At 45.2% G+C, this 17,298-nt stretch overlaps 1 protein-coding gene across 3 annotated transcripts in view; it reads left to right on the top strand.

Annotated features, from left to right (window-relative positions):
- Nucleotides 1-431, top strand: part of LOC121040332 (DNA dC->dU-editing enzyme APOBEC-3H) — a 5,252-nt gene extending 4,821 nt beyond the window's left edge. For all 3 annotated transcript variants that reach the window (XM_040490801.1, XM_040490800.1, XM_040490802.1), the window contains exon 5: nucleotides 163-431. In XM_040490801.1, coding sequence (XP_040346735.1) covers nucleotides 163-210 — 48 coding nt within the window. In that variant the 3' untranslated portion in view covers nucleotides 211-431. The remainder of the gene's footprint in view (nucleotides 1-162) is intronic.
- Nucleotides 432-17,298: the final 16,867 nt, after the last annotated feature.

Below are 17,298 nucleotides of genomic sequence, written 5' to 3'. Positions count from 1 at the left end.
AAAAAAAAAAAAAAAAAAAAAAAGGATCTCATCAGCTTTCCGTTTCCCTCAAGGCCTCCCTGGCCTCTTTGACCAGGCTCCTCTGGTCCCCTCTCCCTCTCTTGCCCCCTGCACTGCTTGTTGCCAGTGACACTTTAAACTGGTCTCTTTCTCTCTCAACAGCCCCTGAATGATTTAAGGAATGACTTCAGAAATTTGAAACTTGAATGACCATCAACCCTCCCCCCGCCACCCACCCTGTTCCTGCAGCATCTCAATGCTTCATAAACTGCTGACTCTTAGGAGCAAGTTGTGAGCTCCACGTGCACACCAGACCCTCCTCCCCGAGTCCAGGAAACCTTTCTTTTCCCCTTCATTCTTCTGTTTTCTTGTATAAGTGGGTATATATTTTTGTAATTGAAAAAATAAAGATGATTTTCAAGTCTGTAAAACTTGGGTTACTTTCTGAAAGGGAAATCAGGGCTTTCCTTCGTAAAAAATGAGCTTAAAGGATTTTCATTTTACGGCACCAAGAAAAAAAAAAGTGTGTTTGGGAATTTGCTCTTGTAGTCTAGAATAGCTGGATCATTTCGTCGCCCGAATATGCTCTGTTCTTTCTCAGTATCTACTACGTATCTAAACAAATAGGGTAAAACTGTTGAACGCACACAGTTGCTCATAGACTTGATTGGGGAGGGGGGAAGAAAACCACTTGGAACAGTGTTATTTGGTGTTCTTAGCTGAAGAAATAGGCACCGACTCTGGCTGATTAAAGCAGAAAAGAAAGATTTGTTAAAAAGATGTTGGGTGATTCCTTGAAACTCTAGGAAAGAGGGAGAGCTAGATTTGGAGGCTCCCAAGCCAGGAAGGAGCCCCCACACTGTGCTGCAGAGCTGGTCTAATGAAGGTGGCATTGCGTGCCTGGAAGCCGGATGCTGACACAGAACGGCCTGCCTTAGCTGCCTCCACTAGGGACAGCCCTGCCCAGGATGGAGAGAAGGAAAGAAGAAACAAGTGACAATAAATAATGAACACAGCAGAAGATGAAAAAAGTAAAATCGAGTGTGTAACACTAAATATGAACAGAATAAATTCTTCCATGCTGCTCCCAGGAGGCACTCTTTAAAAAAAAAAAAAAAAAAAAAGAAAAAAAAATTTTAAAAAAAAAAAAAAAAAAAAGGAAACAGAGATTGAAAATAAAAGGAATGAACAAAGAGAGCAGGCAAATAAAAAAAAAGCAATATTGGCAATATCACACAAGGTATACATTAATGGATCGAACAGGTTAAAGGACTTAATTAAAATAATGATATAAAGGAACAATGAAAGAATAAAATAATAAAGAGGCGGAGTTAAGATGGCAGAGAAGTAGGGGGACCGCGATTTCCCTCCTCCTTCAAACAGAGCTGTATTGAGGTCAGATCACTTGGAACACCCAGGAAATCAATCTGCAGTGGCAGAAGGATCTCCACGTTGGAAGGAGACAGCTTGGCGGGATCAAGGTGCAGTGCATGTATGTGAATTGGGGGAGATAAAACGGAGTAGGCACAGAGGGGAGGGAACCGGTTCCGTGGACAGACAAAAGGAAGAGAAAGGCAGAGAGGAACTGTGAAATTGAGGTACTGAGTTAGCAGAAGAGGAAAACCTCTCCGGACCATGGACGGGGAAAGAGAAATACAGAGAGAACTGGTTTCTATTTTGCAAACAGCCTTAGGAGCTGAACTTGGAGGTTCCAAAGTGTGGGACTTTCTTCAAAGTGATGCCGCCGCCGTGTGCACCCACTGTGGGGGAGCCGACCTCCAGCCGGTAGCGATCTGGGGGTGCACTGGGAGACAACAGTCCCCTCCCTCGAGCACTGTGGGAAGAGGGTCTATTGCCGGGCCCCCCCCCCCCCCGTCCCACAAGAGCAAAAGACTCTGCAGACACCAGCCAAAGGCCTTTGTCGGCTGGGCAGAGTGGCACTACCCCAGAACTGGGTCCACACAGTGCAGGATCCTTTAAGACAGCGGGTTTTAGATCCCAGCTGAGCACCTAGGAGGCACAGGACACCTTACAGCAGGACTAATGGCCCCACCCACTACTCTCTGAGGGCCGCTGGAACAGCATGGTTGGAGACACCCATCCTGGGGAGGGGAGATTGGGGTGTTTCTATTTTTCTCCCCATCACCAACACGATGGGTCTTCCAGGAGTAAATCAGCAGCCCCCAGTGGAGGCAGGACCCGTCTATACCAAACCCCGCCCCTCCGTGCCTGGTAACTGCTTATCTACACTGACCACACTCCAGACCAGCACAGCTACTGGTCCCCAGGCACCACCAGACAACTGTTTTTGCTTGTTTCTTTTCTGTTCTGTTCTTTTCTTTTCCTTTCTACCCTCTTCTTTTCTCCTTTTGCAATCAAGCTATAGTTTCTGATTTGTTTTTAGTCAATTCTTATTATATATATATGACACACACATACACACACGTAATTGTTTGCTTGTTTGATCAGGCATTTTTATTCTATTCTCTTTACACCTTTTCTATTTCTTCTTCTTTATTTTCCTTTCTCTTTCTCTGTATTTAGTCCTATAGTTTTTTGATTCTCTGTTTGGTCTTCAGGGGGAAAGCTCTCCGTTTTTCCCCATTGAGGATGATATCATCTGTGGGCCTTTCATATATGGCTTTTATGATGTTAACGTATGTTCTTTCTATCTCATCTTTCTTGAGGGTTTTTAACAAGAAAGGATGCTGTATTTTGTCCAATGCTGTTTCTACACCTATTGACAGGATCGTATGGTTCTTATCTTTTCTTCTATTAATGTGGTATATCACGTTGATTGATTTGTGAATAGTGAACCAGCCTTGCATTCCAGGAATGAATGCCACTTGATTATTGTGAATAATTCTTTTAATGTACTGTTGAATTCAATATGCTCGCATCTTTTTGAGAATTTTTGCATCCATGTTCATCAGGAATATTGGCCTGTAATTCTTTTAGTGGGGTCTTTGTCTGGTTTTGGAATCAAGGTAATGCTGGCTTCACTGAATGAGTTTGGAAGCTTTCCTTCCGTTTCTACTTTTTGTAACAGTTTGAGAAGAATAGGTATGAACTCTGCTTTAAATGTCTGATAGAATTCCTGCTAGGAAGCCATCTGGCCCAGAACTCATTTTTTGGGAGATTTTTGATAACCGATTCAACTTCTTTGCTAGTTATGAATCTGCTTAAATTTTCTATTTCTTCCCATTTGAGTTTTGGGAGTGTGTGAGTGTCCAGGAATTTGTCCATCTCTCCCAGATTGTCCAGTTTGTTGGTATATAGTTTTTCTTAACATTGTCTTACAATTGTTCGTATTTCTGTGATGTTGGTTGTGATCTCTCTTCTTTCATTCATGATTTTATCTATTTGGGCCCTCTCTCTTTTCTTTTTGAGAAGTCTGGTTAGGGGTTATCAATTTTGTTTATTCTTTCAAAAAAAACACAGTACTTTCATTGATTTGTTCTACTGGGCTTTTTTGATTCTATATCATTTATTTCTGCTCTAATCTTTATTATTTCCCTTCTTCTACTGGCGTTGGGCTTTATTTGCTGCCCAAACCTAGCTCCTTTAAGAGTAAGGTTCAGTTGTGTACTTGGGACTTTTCTTGCTTCTTGAGATAGGCCTGAATTAAAATGTATTTTCCCCTTGCGACTGCCTTTGCTGCATCCCAAAGGGTTCGGACTGTCGTGTTTTCATTTTCATTTGCTTTCATGTATTTGCTAATTTCTTATTTAATTTTCTGGTCGACCCATTCCTTCTTTAGTAGGATGTTCTTTAACCTCCATGTATTTGGGGGCTTTCCAAATTTTTTCTCGTGGTTGATTTCAAGTTTCATAGCGCTGTGATCCGAAAATATGCACGGTATGATCTCAATCCCTTTATGTTTGTTGAGGGCTGTTTTGTGACCCAGTATGTGATCTATTTTGGGGAATGTCCCATGTGCACTCAAGAAGAATGTGTATTCTGCTGCTTTAGGATGGAATGTTTTAAATATATCTGGTAAGTCCACCTCATCCAATGTGTCATTCAGAGGCATTGTTTCCTAATTGGTTTTCTACCTAGATGATCTGTCCCCTACAATTACGGTATTATTATCCAAAAGTATTAATTGATTTATATATTTGGGTTCTTTCATGTTGGGGGCATAAATATTTACAATTGTTAGCTCTTCTTGGTGGATAGACCCCTTAATTATGATATAATGCCCTTGTTCATCTCTTGTTACAGTCTTTGTCTTAAAGTCTAGTTTGTCTGATATAAGTATGGCTACTCTGGCTTTCTTTTGATGTCTATTAGCATAATAGATGGTTCTCCATCCCCTCACTTTCCATCTGCAGGTATCCTGTGGTCTATTTTTTTTTATTTTTATTTATTTATTTTTATTATTAACTTGTTTTATTTTTTATTTTTTAAAATTTACATCCAAATTAGTTAGCATCTAGTGCAACAATGATTTCGGGAGTAGATTCCTTAGTGCCCCTTACCCATTTAGCCCATCCCCCCCTCCCACAACCCTTCCAGTAACCCTCAGTTTGTTCTCCATATTTATGAGTCTCTTCTGTTTTGTCCCCCTCCCTGTTTTTGTATTATTTTTGCTTCCCTTGCCTTATGTTCATCTGTTTTGTCTCTTAAAGTCCTCATAGGAGTGAAGTCATATGATTTTTGTCTTTCTCTGACTGACTAATTTCACTTAGCATAGTACCCTCCAGTTCCATCCATGTAGTTGCAAATGGCAAGATTTCATTTTGATTGCCAAGTAATACTCCATTGTATATATACATACACCACATTGTCTTTATCCATTCACCCATCGATGGACATTTGGGCTCTTTCCATACTTTGGCTATTGTTGATAGTGCTGCTATAAACATGGGGGTGCATGTGTCCCTTCGAAACAGCACACCTATATCCCTTGGATAAATGCCTAGTATTGAAATTTCTGGGTCATAGGGTAGTTCTATTTTTAGTTTTTTGAGGAACCTCCATACTGTTTCCCAGAGGGGCTGCACCAGTTTGCATTCCCACCAACAATGCAAAAGGGATCCTCTTTCTCCACATCCTCACCAACATCTTTTGTTGCCTGAGTTGTTAATGTTAGCCATTCTGAGAGGTGTAAGGTGATATCATTGTGGTTTTGATTTGTATTTCCCCGATGATGGGTGATGTGGAGCATTTTTTCATGTGTCGGTTGGCCATCTGGATGTCTTCTTTGGAGAAGTGTCTATTCATGTGTTTTGCCCATTTCTTCAATGGATTATTTGTTTTTTTGGGTGTTGGGTTTGATAAGTTCTTTATAGATTTTGGATACTAATCCTTTATCTGATATGTCATTTGCAAACATTTTCTCCCATTCCATCGGTTGCCTTTTAGTTTTGCTGATTGTTTCCTTCACTGTGCAGAAGCTTTTTATTTCGATGAGGTACCAATAGTTCATTTTTGCTTTTGTTTCCGTTGCCTCCGGAGATGTGTTGAGTAAGAAGTGGCTGCGGCTAAGATCAAAGAGGTTTTTTCCTGTGCAGGTATCCTGTGGTTTTCAAATGAGTCTCTTACAGGCAGCATATAGATGAATCTTGTTTTTTTTTTTTTTTTTTGTTTTTAATCCATTCTGATGCCCTATGTCTTTTGACTGGGGCTTTTAGTCCATTTACATTCAGAGTGATTACTGAAAGATATGAATTTAGCGCCATTGTGTTATCTGTAGACTTCGTGTTTGTTGTGATGTCTCTGGTCCTTTGTAGTCTTTGCTGCTTTCCACTTACAGAGTCCCCCTTAGGATCTCCTGCAGGTTTGGTTTTGTGGTCATAAACTCCTTTAGTTTCTGTCCTGTGCCTCCTAAGTGTTTGCATCATGACTGGCCTGTATCTGTCATGTAACCCTATTGCCCTTTGCCACATGTTAGCCTCTCTTGAAGCTAGGAGTGCCTTGTGTCCCACTTATGACCAATCAAACATAAGAAAATGTCTACTAGGAGAGCTTTTTGGTTTTGTTTTTGCTTTAGAAAGACATTTCAGGCAAGTAGGGTTTCACTGCACTGTCCCTCCCTTGTTTTTCCTATGAGTGGGAGAGAACACGTGATGACTGGAACTGTGGCAATTATTTTGCAACCATAAGATGATAATGCCCGTGAGGAAACAGAGCCAACATATTGAGGATGGTGAAGCAAAAAGCTAGAAAAAATATGAGTTTTTGATAACATTGTTAAGCCACTGGAGGTAGAAACATCTACCTCCAATCTCCCTTTAAGTAAGATAATAAATGTCTGCATTATTCAAGTGATTGTGAGTCAGATATTTTGTTACTTGTAGCTGAATGTGCCCTAACTGATGTAACTTCAAACCCAAATCTAGAGAACACAGCAAAAGTTATACTCAGAGGGGCACCTGGCTGGCTCAGTCCATAGGTAGAGCATGAGTTTTGATCTTAAGGTCATGAGTTTGAGACCCACATTGGGGGATAGAGTTTACCTAAAAAAAAAAAAAAAAATGATTTAGGGGCTTGGCTTAGGGGCTGTTTATAAAACATGGCTTAAAAAAAAAGTTAGGGGCACCTGTAGGCTCAGTTGGTTGACCATCCGACTTTGGCTCAGGTCATGATCTTGCAGCTTGTGGGTTCAAACCCTGCATTGGGCTCTGTGCTGGCAGCTCAGAGCCTGGAGCCTCCTTCAGACTCTGCGTGCTCTCTCTGCCCCTTCCTTGCTCATGCTCTGTCTCTCTCGCCCTCTCAAAAATAAACATTAAAAAAATTTTTTTAATTAAGAAAAAATTTTCAAAAAGAAATTAGAAAAATGAAAGGAACCAAAAATTGGAAATTAATAAAGATCAAAGTTGAAATTAATTAGAAAATTTTAGATGGTAGGAAAAACAAATAAATTAAAAAATCTATTCCTTGGAAAGATTAGTGAAGTAAATAAATCCAGCAAGAACCTGACGGAAGAAAAAAGACAGCAAAATATACAAAAATAAAGTATGAGAAAGAAAATATAACCTTGATACAGAAAAGACTAGAAGAATTACAAAAGAATATTTCATGTGAATTGATAGAAATGAATTTGAAAACCTTGAGGAAATGAATAATTTCCTGGCAAAACATAAATTAATAAAACTGACCCAAGAAGAAATCGAAGACTTGGATAAACCTATTCTCATGGAGGAAATTGGAAACATAATTAAAGGTCTACCACTAAGAAAGAAAGAAAGAAAGAAAGAAAGAAAGAAAGAAGAAAGAAGAAAGAAAGAAGAAAGAAAAAGAAAGAAAGAGCAAAAAAACCCCACCAGGACCAATTGTATTCACAAATCTTTTTTAAATTTTTTTAATATTGTTATTTATTTTTGAGACAGAGAGAGACAGAGCATGAGCAGGGGAGGGGGAGAGAGAGAGGGAGACACAGAATCAGAAGCAAGCTCCAGGCTCTGAGCTGTCAGCACAGACCGTGACGCGGGGCTTGAACTCATGGAGTGTGAGATCATGACCTGAGCTGAAGTCAGACACTCAACTGACTGAGCCACTCAGGCGCCCCAGAAATCTTTGTATCATACATCTAAAGAATATATAATTTCAGTGTTACTAAGAGATTAAAAGTTATAGAAAAATATGGAAAATTTCTCCCAACTCCTGTTGTAAAGAAATAGCCTTAATACATAAACTGATAAAGATAGCACCCAAAACAGAGAACATTAAGTTGTATAAGTCAATATCACTTATGAATATAGATGCAAAAATTATAAATAAAATATTTACAAATAGAATCAACAATGTATGAGGAGAACAATATATTACGACCAAGTAAGATTTACTCCAAAAATGCAAGTATAGTTACACACAGGAAATAGATCAACGTGATCCATTATATGACTGATTAAAGAAGAAAACCATGTGGTGTCACGTCAATAAATGCTGAACAGAATTTCATAAGATGTGGCCAGCGTTAAAAGATTAAGCAAAAAGAAAAATAAAAAATGCTGAAGTGTAGGAAAAGATTTTCATGGAAAATGCAGCAATGAATATTATAAATGGTAAAACATTAAAATCATTTCAATTAAATCGGGAATATGACAGGGAGGGCACCTATCACCATTTATTCCACGTTTTCTTGGAGTTCTAATGCATGAAATACGACAAAGAAACTCCATAATTAGTGTAAACACTGGAAAAAAGATATTAACTGTCTTCTGTTGTTGACAATTTGACACCCTCCAAACCCAAGAGACTCCAGTTTGTGGGGAAAAAAGAAAGAGTAAATAAGACAGCTGAACACAACATAAATATACAAAACCTTTTCTCTATATCAACAACAATCATCTAAAAATGGAAAAGGGGAAAGTATTATACTTAGAATAGCAATAAAAAGTATTAAATCCAATTCATACAAAAATCGATTGTACATCTATCCACTAACGAACAATCTGAGAAGGAAATTAAGAAAACAATCCCATTTAAGGAAAAAGACTAAAATACTTAAGAGTACGTTTCATCTTTTTATCATACATCTAAAGAATATATAATTTCAGTGTTACTAAGAGATTATAAGCAGGCATAAGGCCTGGACATGGCCAGTTTTAAAACACTGCTGAAAGACATTTAAAAAGACACAAATACATTCAAAGATGCCTCATGTTCATGGATTAGAAAACTTAATATGTTAAAATGCCAAAACTACCCAAGGCGACTGACAAATTCAGTGCAGTAACTATCAAAATCTTAAGCTCATTTTTTGTTGGAACAGGAAAAAGTATCCTAAAATTCCAGTGAAATCTTAAGAGACCCCAAATTGCCAAGCAAACTTAGAAAATGCAGAAATTCTAAGAAAGACGCCAAGTTTCAAAAATAAAGTCTCGATGACAAAGGGAAACGTAACAGTCCCTGATGATGCCACAAATAAATATCACAAATTGATTGTTAAAAAGACCAAGCCTAACAATCGAAGATTTCAGTCTAAATTTCCTTCGTGTGTGCATCTCAGTAAAGAATCAGTCTAGATTCCTCAGTCCTGAAATCTCAATCAGCCTGAAATAATGTTTGACCTGTTATTTAAGACACCAAAGGGTTGGGCGTGTGGGTGGCTCGGTTGGCTAAGTGTCCGACTTTGGCTCAGGTCATGATCTCACGGTTCATGAGTTTGAGCCCCGTGTCGGGCTCTGTGGTGACAGCTCCGAGCCCGCGGCCAGTTTCCAGTTCTGTGTCTCTGCCTCTCTCTGCCCCTCCCCTGCTTGTGCTGTGTCTCTCAAAAATAAATAAACATCAAAATCTTTTTCAAATGTCTAAAGGGTCTAAAAAAATCAATCACACTAGATTTATAATTGCCATTTAAGTTTTAAGGACGTGTAATTAATCACATTAATAATGTTTAAATGTTCAAGAAAAATTGATTTCCAGAGTTCTATTACTTTCATAAATTGTCCAATACACTAAGTACCAATACAATTGAGTGCTCCCCTCCGGGCACAAAAACCTACTGGATATTAAAGAACTGTCAAAAATGTATTCGTGAAATCAAGACTGCCTGAAAGTAACTGAAAGCCCCCAACTAGAGGCTGAAACCAGCTGGGAGCAGGGGCCTCTGAGGATGGTCTGTTCACCTCAAAGCTCCAAGGTCTCCTTTCTGTCTTCTACCGTGTGAATGCACCCCCTAGGTTTGTGCAGTATGGGACAGTATATGCAGTATGGGACGCCCTGGGCGGAGGTTTATCTCAAACAGAAAAGTCCAGATATAAGCTGCAGAGGTAGGACGATCTGTCAGCCCGGCTGGGGAAGCGGAGGAGAAAGGGGCAAAGGACCAAGCTGGCTGTCTCTTAGGAAGGGTCCCAGAAGCTGCCATTTGGCCTTTATTGTCACATCCCATTGACCAAGACTTAGTCATTCGGCTACATCCGGCAGCAAGGGAGTCTGGGAAATGTAGCCTTTATTATGTATGGAGGGCCATGTAACTTGCAAAAACTCAGGGGTTATACAGTGACAAAAAGGAGAATAAATGGAGTGGAACAATTAGTAGTCTGTGCCACAAACATGAGAAAGTATCTAATAAATGTGAAATGTGTATGTGTTGAGTTGGATCGTATTCCCTCCAAAATGCATATCCTTTCCAGAACCTCCGAATGGGACCTTATTTGGAAACGGGGTCTTTGCAGACATAATCATTTAAGATAAGGTCACACTGAAGCAGCATGGGCCTTTAATATGACCAGTGTCCTTATAAGAATTGGAGAGGGGCCTCCTGGGTGGCTTGCTTGGTTAAGCGCCCAACTTCAGCTCAGGTCATGATCTCATGGTTCAGTTCATGAGTTCAAGCTCCCCATGAGTTCAAGCTCCTCACTGAGAGCAGAGAGCTCATTTTGGATCCTCTGTCCCCCCCCCCCCGTCCCTCCCCCACTCGTGCTTTCTCTCTCTCTCTCTCTCTCAAAAGTAAATAAACATAAAAAAGAAGAAGAAGGAGAAGGAGAAGGAGAAGGAGAAGGAGGAGGAGGAGGAGAATTGGAGAGACTCAGGGGCACCTGGGTGACTCAGTCCTTAAGTTTCTGACCTCGGTTCAGGTCATGATCTCACCACTTGTGAGTTCAAGTCCCATGTCAGGTGAGCTCGAGCTCCACTTCCGGGTGAGCCCCGGTTCTCTCTCTCTTTCTCCCTCCCTCTTTCTCTCTCTCTCCCCTCCCCGCTCTGCCCCTCACTCACTTGCACCCTCTATCTGTAAAAAACAAAACAAGAGAAGAGACGCAGACAGACCTGCAGGGAGAAGGCCATCAGAAGGGCAAAGGCGCCATGTATAGAAGATGCGAGAAAGATCCTCCCCTAGAGCCTTCAGAGAAAGCACAGCCTGCCTTGATGATAGAATTCCAGCCTCCAGACCGTGAGAGAATTGATTTCCGCTGCTTAAAGCCGCCCAGTTTGTGATCATTTGTCACGGCGACCTGGAAATGAGTGCAATGTATATGTGAATAGGGGTCCTATGAACTAATCTCCAACGTAAAAATATTCATGTGTGGTTAGTGGGGGGACACTATTCACAACTGTCACGAAAATTGTGACATGCAGAGGAAAAGCCCTAAGACGGAATAGGTACACTTTATGAACATAATTTAAAAACTTGAATAAAGGGCATAAAAATAGAAGCTACGCGAAGGGAGTAAAGATGCAGTGTCCTTACAGAAAATATTTTACTTTTTTTTTTTCTTTTTCTTCTCTAAAGTCACAGGAATCTGAACCAAAGTTTCCCTTTGAATTTTTTTCCCCCATAATTGGCCATATCGGTTTTCATCTCAGTGTGAGAAGAGAAAATCTTCAAGAATAGCCAAGAGAATTCTGGAAAAGAATAACAATGTGGGGGGGGGGGGGGGAAGGAGAGGAATTGCCCTGCAAAGTATTTTTAAAACCTTAAAAATATTGAAGGTTAAACATACCCTAAAGCTAGAGTAGCTAAACGAGTTACAAGGGCTCCCACCAGCCAAATCTGAGAAATTTTGAGCATTCAGGTAAATAACGGTACAGCGAACGACAGCCCGTTGAGTGAAATAGGAAGCCATGAATCCATACTCATAAATACATAACTACTTTGCAAATGTGGGGAGGGAATCTTAACCGAATGATCCAAGCGGATGCCAGGAGCGGTGGGACAAACGGACATCGGGTGCTCTGTGCCAGGGTACCCTGAGAAGAACACAGCATCACTTTGGTCATGTCCCCGTGGAAGATGCATGAGGACCTGAACGTAATCATGAGGACGCATCCGATGAGCCCCAGTCCGGGGCTGCAGACTCTACAGAGCGCTCACCCGTTATCATCGGTCGGTCGTATAGCACCCCTAGCGGTGGGGAGCTGGGGAGGGAGGTTGGGTAAGTCGTGGCTTCCACTCCTCGCGATTGAATGAAGCTTCTGTCAGCAGCAAGATGAGTAGGGTGTTGGTGGGCAGGCGCGATGGGCTGGAATGTGTCCCCCGCAAAATTCCTGTGCTCAAGTCTGAACCGCCCGGACCTCAGGACGTGACTGCATTTGGAGACAGAGCCTTTAAAGAGATTAGGTTAGGGGCACCTGGGTGGCCCAGTCGGTTACGCTTCTGCCTCTTGATCTGGGCTCAGGTCGTGATCTCACGGTTCATGAGATTGAACCCACGTCAGGCTCCACGTTGACAGCGAGGTGTCTGTTTGGGACTCTCTCTCTCTCTCTCTCTCTCTCTCTTTCTCCCTCTTTCCATGCCCCTCCCCCGCCCGCACCCTCTTCGTGTCTCTCTCTCTCTCTCAAAATAAATAAATAAACTTTAAAAAAATAAAATAAAGAGATTCAGTGATGTCATATGGGTGAACCCTAATCCAGTATGACTGGTGTCCTTATAAGAGGAGGAGATCAGGGCACAGACACGCACAGAAGGAAGGAGAGGGCAGGAGAGATCAGACTTCCAGGAAAGCGCTTCAGAGCTCAGGGCTGTTAGGATCACACCAGGCTCAGACACCCTCCTATGCCACCTAAGCAGGGGGGCCCAGGAGAACACGGAAGGCCCTGTCGTGCGGTGTGGGGAAGGGGCGGGGAGGTGGGGCTTGCAGCCCCCAGTCCGGGGACCTGGCTGTCTCTTCCCCTTTCCAAAGTTGGGAGCCTTTGCAAAGCCAGGGCGGCCTCCCTCTCCTTTCCCCCACCATCAGCCCGCCTCTCCTTGACCGTAGCTGGCCCTCCCCGAAGCCTCCCCTGGGCCGGACCCTCCCTTCCTCCAGACCAGGGCCCAGCCTCTGCCCCTTTCTACCCCCCAGCTCCACTGCCCCCCCCTTTCCTCCCACTGGCCTTAAATCCTCCCTCTCTTGCCTCGCTTTTCTCTCCCACCTCTTTCTTCCTCCTCCCTCCCTTCAAACTTCTTCCTCAGCCTTCAGCGAAGCAGGTGGCGGTGGCGGGGACTTGACAGATGGCAGGGAGCTCTCTCAAGGCCACACCCGGGAGAAGCCGGCAAGGGCCTTCTAGGAGGGCGGAGGGCATCAGACCCAGAGCCCCGCCAGCCTCCGTCCCAGAGTCACAAGGGGAAAAGCGGCGGCTCTCAAGTGTGGCCCGGGGATCCTCTCAGGGATCTGCAAGGTCCAGAGGTTTTCCTAATATTGCTTGAGATCAAGTCTGGCTGAGGCGGCCCGTGGGCGCTTTTTACACTGTGGCCTCTGCTTTGGGATAGGTTGGAGCTTTTTCACCTTAAAAGTTTTAGGGGCGCCTGGGTGGCGCAGTCGGTTAAGCGTCCGACTTCAGCCAGGTCACGATCTCGCGGTCCGGGAGTTCGAGCCCCGCGTCGGGCTCTGGGCTGATGGCTCGGAGCCTGGAGCCTGTTTCCGATTCTGTGTCTCCCTCTCTCTCTGCCCCTCCCCCGTTCATGCTCTGTCTCTCTCTGTCCCAAAAATAAATAAAAACGTTGAAAAAAATTTTAAAAAGTTTTAAACCTGAGGCACCTGGGTGGCTCAGTCGGTTAAGCGTCTGACTCTTGATTTCGGCTCAGGTCATGATCTCACCTGAGTTTGTGAGTTCGAGCCCCGCATCGGGCTCTGTGCCGACAGCAAGGAGCCTGCTTGGGATTCTCTCTCTCTCTCTCTCTCTCTTTCTCTCTCTCTCTCTCTCTCAATAAATACGTAATCATTTTTTTAAAAGTTTTAATACTAAGAGACTCCTTCAAACATGTTTTTCTCCCCAAGCTTCAGTGCGGCATGTGGACTGCTTTTGGGACCTCTCTACACACAGACACCTTCAACTCAGAATGAAAAACGTGCCTCTCTCTTCTACTGCACACGTTTCTGGGCTCAACTCGGTCCTCTCGCCCGCATTTCTGATTTTACCTCCGGCTGGGTGGACGCCCCCCACCTTCACCCCCTGCCTGGGGGGCTCCTCTGACCCTGGGTGGGAACTCCCTTGCCCTCTGCACAGCTCGGAAGTACAAAGGAGTCGACGCCCCTTGACATTGAGGGATAGAGGCCTGTGAGTGATCAGGCCTGTGTGGGTCCTTCCGTAGGAGAACTGGAGGGAGAATCTGGAGGCTTCTCAGAAAGTTCAGGTGGAATCGAGCCCCCGTTTCCTACAGCATCAACCTCAATGACCCCCCGTCCTCACTCTTGCTTCCTAGGACCACCTCCCAAATACGGTGCCTGCACGCTAGCCTCGTCTCAGACTCCATTCTCACGGACGCGGTACTGGTTCCCTGGGGCCTCCGTAACAAGGGGAGACCAGGCGGCTCAAACACCAGAAATTTATTTGCTCAACGTTCTGGAGGCTGAAGTCTGAGGCCAAGGTGTTTGGCAAGGTTGGTTCCCTGAGGCTGTGAGGGAAGGGTCTGTGCCAGGTCTCTGTCATTGGCTTGTAGACGGCCTTCCCCCTCAGCGTGTCCTTCACATCGTCTTCCCTCTGTCTCTGTCTCTGGGCCCCACATTTCCCCTTTGCCTAAGGGCATCAGTCACATCAGACTAGGGCCCATCCTGTGGCCTCACTTTCACTTAACTATCTCTGTAAAGAACCTGTCTCCAAATTAAGTCGTATCCTGAAGTACCTGAGGTTAGGGCTCTAATACATGAATTTAGGGAGGCAGGGGGAGGCGGGGACACAAGTGAACCCGTAACAGGTGAGGGTGCTGAGATAGCGAGGGCTCTAGTCTTTGAATGGTGGCGTTGGAGAAAGAAAATGGTGGCCTCAGACCAGCCACCGTCAACTCTGGTTATGCTGTGAAAGCTCTTGTAAGTTTTTTGTTTGGGAAAATAGTTATTTTTCATTTCTATATATATATATGTCATATAAAAATATGATATATATAGACATATATAGACATATATATATAGCATATATATATATAGACGGTCTATATGTCTATATATATGTCTATATATATGTCTATATATGTGTCTATATATGTCTATATATATCATATTTTTTCATGTTTTATGACATATATTCATATTTATGACAGCGTTTAAAGAGCCCCTGATCTCCCAAAGCCCTAGGGTACGTCTTGCTGACCATCAGGCCCGATATTTAGCTACAGGAGGTGCAGACAAGGCTGGGCACATTGCCTTGGCAGGCCTCTTACTGGGGACCCTGACAGGGAAGGAACAGAACCCTAAGCCCCGGGATGGAAACATTTGGGATAAGGTGTCTGAGAAACTTGACCACCAAAGTCTCCTGACCCCTCAGGCTGGCATCGGAAGCCCGTCACCCTGACTGGGGAAGGGCAGACCCCTCGCTCGGTGACCGCGTGAAGGCCTCACCTGAGGCAGATACCCCTCCAGATTACACTCTTCCTTCTCAAGGTTCCCCTCTGCCTCCTTTCCTTATCCCGGCGTGGACCAAGCAGGGAAACACGCTCCCTCCCCAGGAGGAAATTGTCAACTCGCTCCCAGGAGCCGGGGCAGCCGCGGACACAGCGGAGCAGGAATGCGCAGCCCGCAACGCGGGGCTGGACTGGAGGGTTTGAGACTTAGTGGCGCGAATAAACCGTACAGGAGAAGATGTCGGCCCTTCGGAGAGAGCGTCCCCAGGCGGCAGGATCTCCCCAGCCGACAAGGACACCTGGTGACAGCGCCGGGGCACGGCCAAGGTGGCCCCGCGAAGCCTGGCCCTGACGGCCTACTGTGGGATGGAGATGCTGTCGGGAGGGACCTGAATCCCCATCTTGGTGTTTAACTGCTGCCAGCTTTTAAGCCTACATCTGGGCAAAAGATTCAAACCCGGCCGGTACCGAGGAGCTTGGCCCCGGCCCGCCCTCCCAACAGCGAGAAAACCCGGGCCACTCTCCTCTCAGGTCATTCTGGGCCCGCCTGAGAGACACCCCGCCCCCACTCTCCCCAGAGATCTCAATTATGCATGTAATCGGTAGTTCCACACCCTTCTGGTGTGTGTGTGTGTGTGTGTGTGTGTGTGGCATGAATCTCAACATCTGAACCAAATTTGGGAGGGGGGGGGTGGGTGGGGCTCATTTGCCTCTACAGGTGACCGCAACAGGTGCTAAAACCCGCCTGGGCATAGTTGCCAGGGAGGGGTCGGAAGGCTCGGGTTGGTGGAAATTTGGGGATGGATTTCTCACATCTGACCCTGCTCTCCCCTGAAGGGGGCACATGGTGACGGCCCGTCACCACAACGCGATGACTGGAGAAAAACACCACACAGAGCTATGCCAGAAATAATAGAGCCTTGAGAAAATGTATATTGGAAGGTCTCTCTGGAGAGGTGGCCGATGTACGTCGCGAAGCCGAGCAGCTGGGAGACCCGCTCAAGGTGGACCCGCCGCCTGCCTCTTTGGTCTGTACTTCTCCGCTTCCTCAGAGACCACGACCACCTGCCACGGATCCGATCGGGGTCTTTGTGCTCGCTGGACCCTAGATGACTCCCGCCACGCGCTTAAGCGAGTTCTCTCCTTCTCCGGAGAAGGCTCTTTGAACGCTGTAGTGAATCTTGAAGTCTTTTTGTTGATGGTTCGCACTTTCCCGATAAATATGGGAATGAGGAGCCGTGCGGGGCGACTGTCCTTCCAACTGTCGACCCCTGCTCCCTTTCCCTTGCCCCTGACTTGTTCGTGCCTCGTTCTTCTCTCGTGCGCCGCTGGATTTGTGCCCATTGGAGAGCACTCGCCAGAGAGGATCTCACAAGGAGGACAGGGTGAGCCATCTATCCATCTGACAGGGGACAACAGCCAGCCTCTGCCCTTGACAGCCAGTGCCTGCACAGTAAACCCACCAGTGGAATGACCATAGTGGGTGTGACACGGAGGGTGTGCGTGGCCTGGCCGCCCGGGCTTCCTTTCCCAAAGTTGTCCCGAGGCTAGTTCCCATCACTGATGAATGGCCAACCTGTCAGAGGCAGGTGCTGAGGGTTCGCCCTCGATATGGCATCATCCTTCAAGGAGATCGGCCGGACCCTTCGTGGCAAGGGTCGATGACCCTTCGATTACACTGGCTTCCTTCCCTGCTGGAGAAGTCGGCAGTTGGCGCTTACCAGATCGGACATCAACATGCGATGAGGGTTTGTCTTCTCTGCCCACACCACCCATCCATCCCATCACCGCCACCATCGCCCTGCAGAGCTGGGCCATTGCCCGCCAGGACCTAGTGTAGACACCAACAGTGCTGTGTCCAGGGAGAGCCTCCCCACCGCGGCAGTGTAGACCCTGGTCAATCAGAGGTCGACCTGGTTTCCGGCACAGGGTAAGGGATTCCTCGGAAGCTACAAGTACCAATCGGTCACTTTGGCGAAAAGCGTGGTTACTTAACTGATGTGGCGAACTGACCTTGCTTACCCGAGATGCCAGGGTCACCGCCACATGCTGCGGGTAGAGAGGTCACTGAGGCATCTCTCGGTGCCCGGTGGCGACTT

This window comes from Herpailurus yagouaroundi, unplaced genomic scaffold (genome assembly GCF_014898765.1).
Source record: "Herpailurus yagouaroundi ecotype Mexico unplaced genomic scaffold, PumYag 182, whole genome shotgun sequence".
Taxonomy (NCBI): Eukaryota; Metazoa; Chordata; class Mammalia; order Carnivora; family Felidae; genus Herpailurus; species Herpailurus yagouaroundi.
Note: the sequence above shows the minus strand (reverse complement) of the source record. Positions and strands in the feature narration are given on the sequence as shown.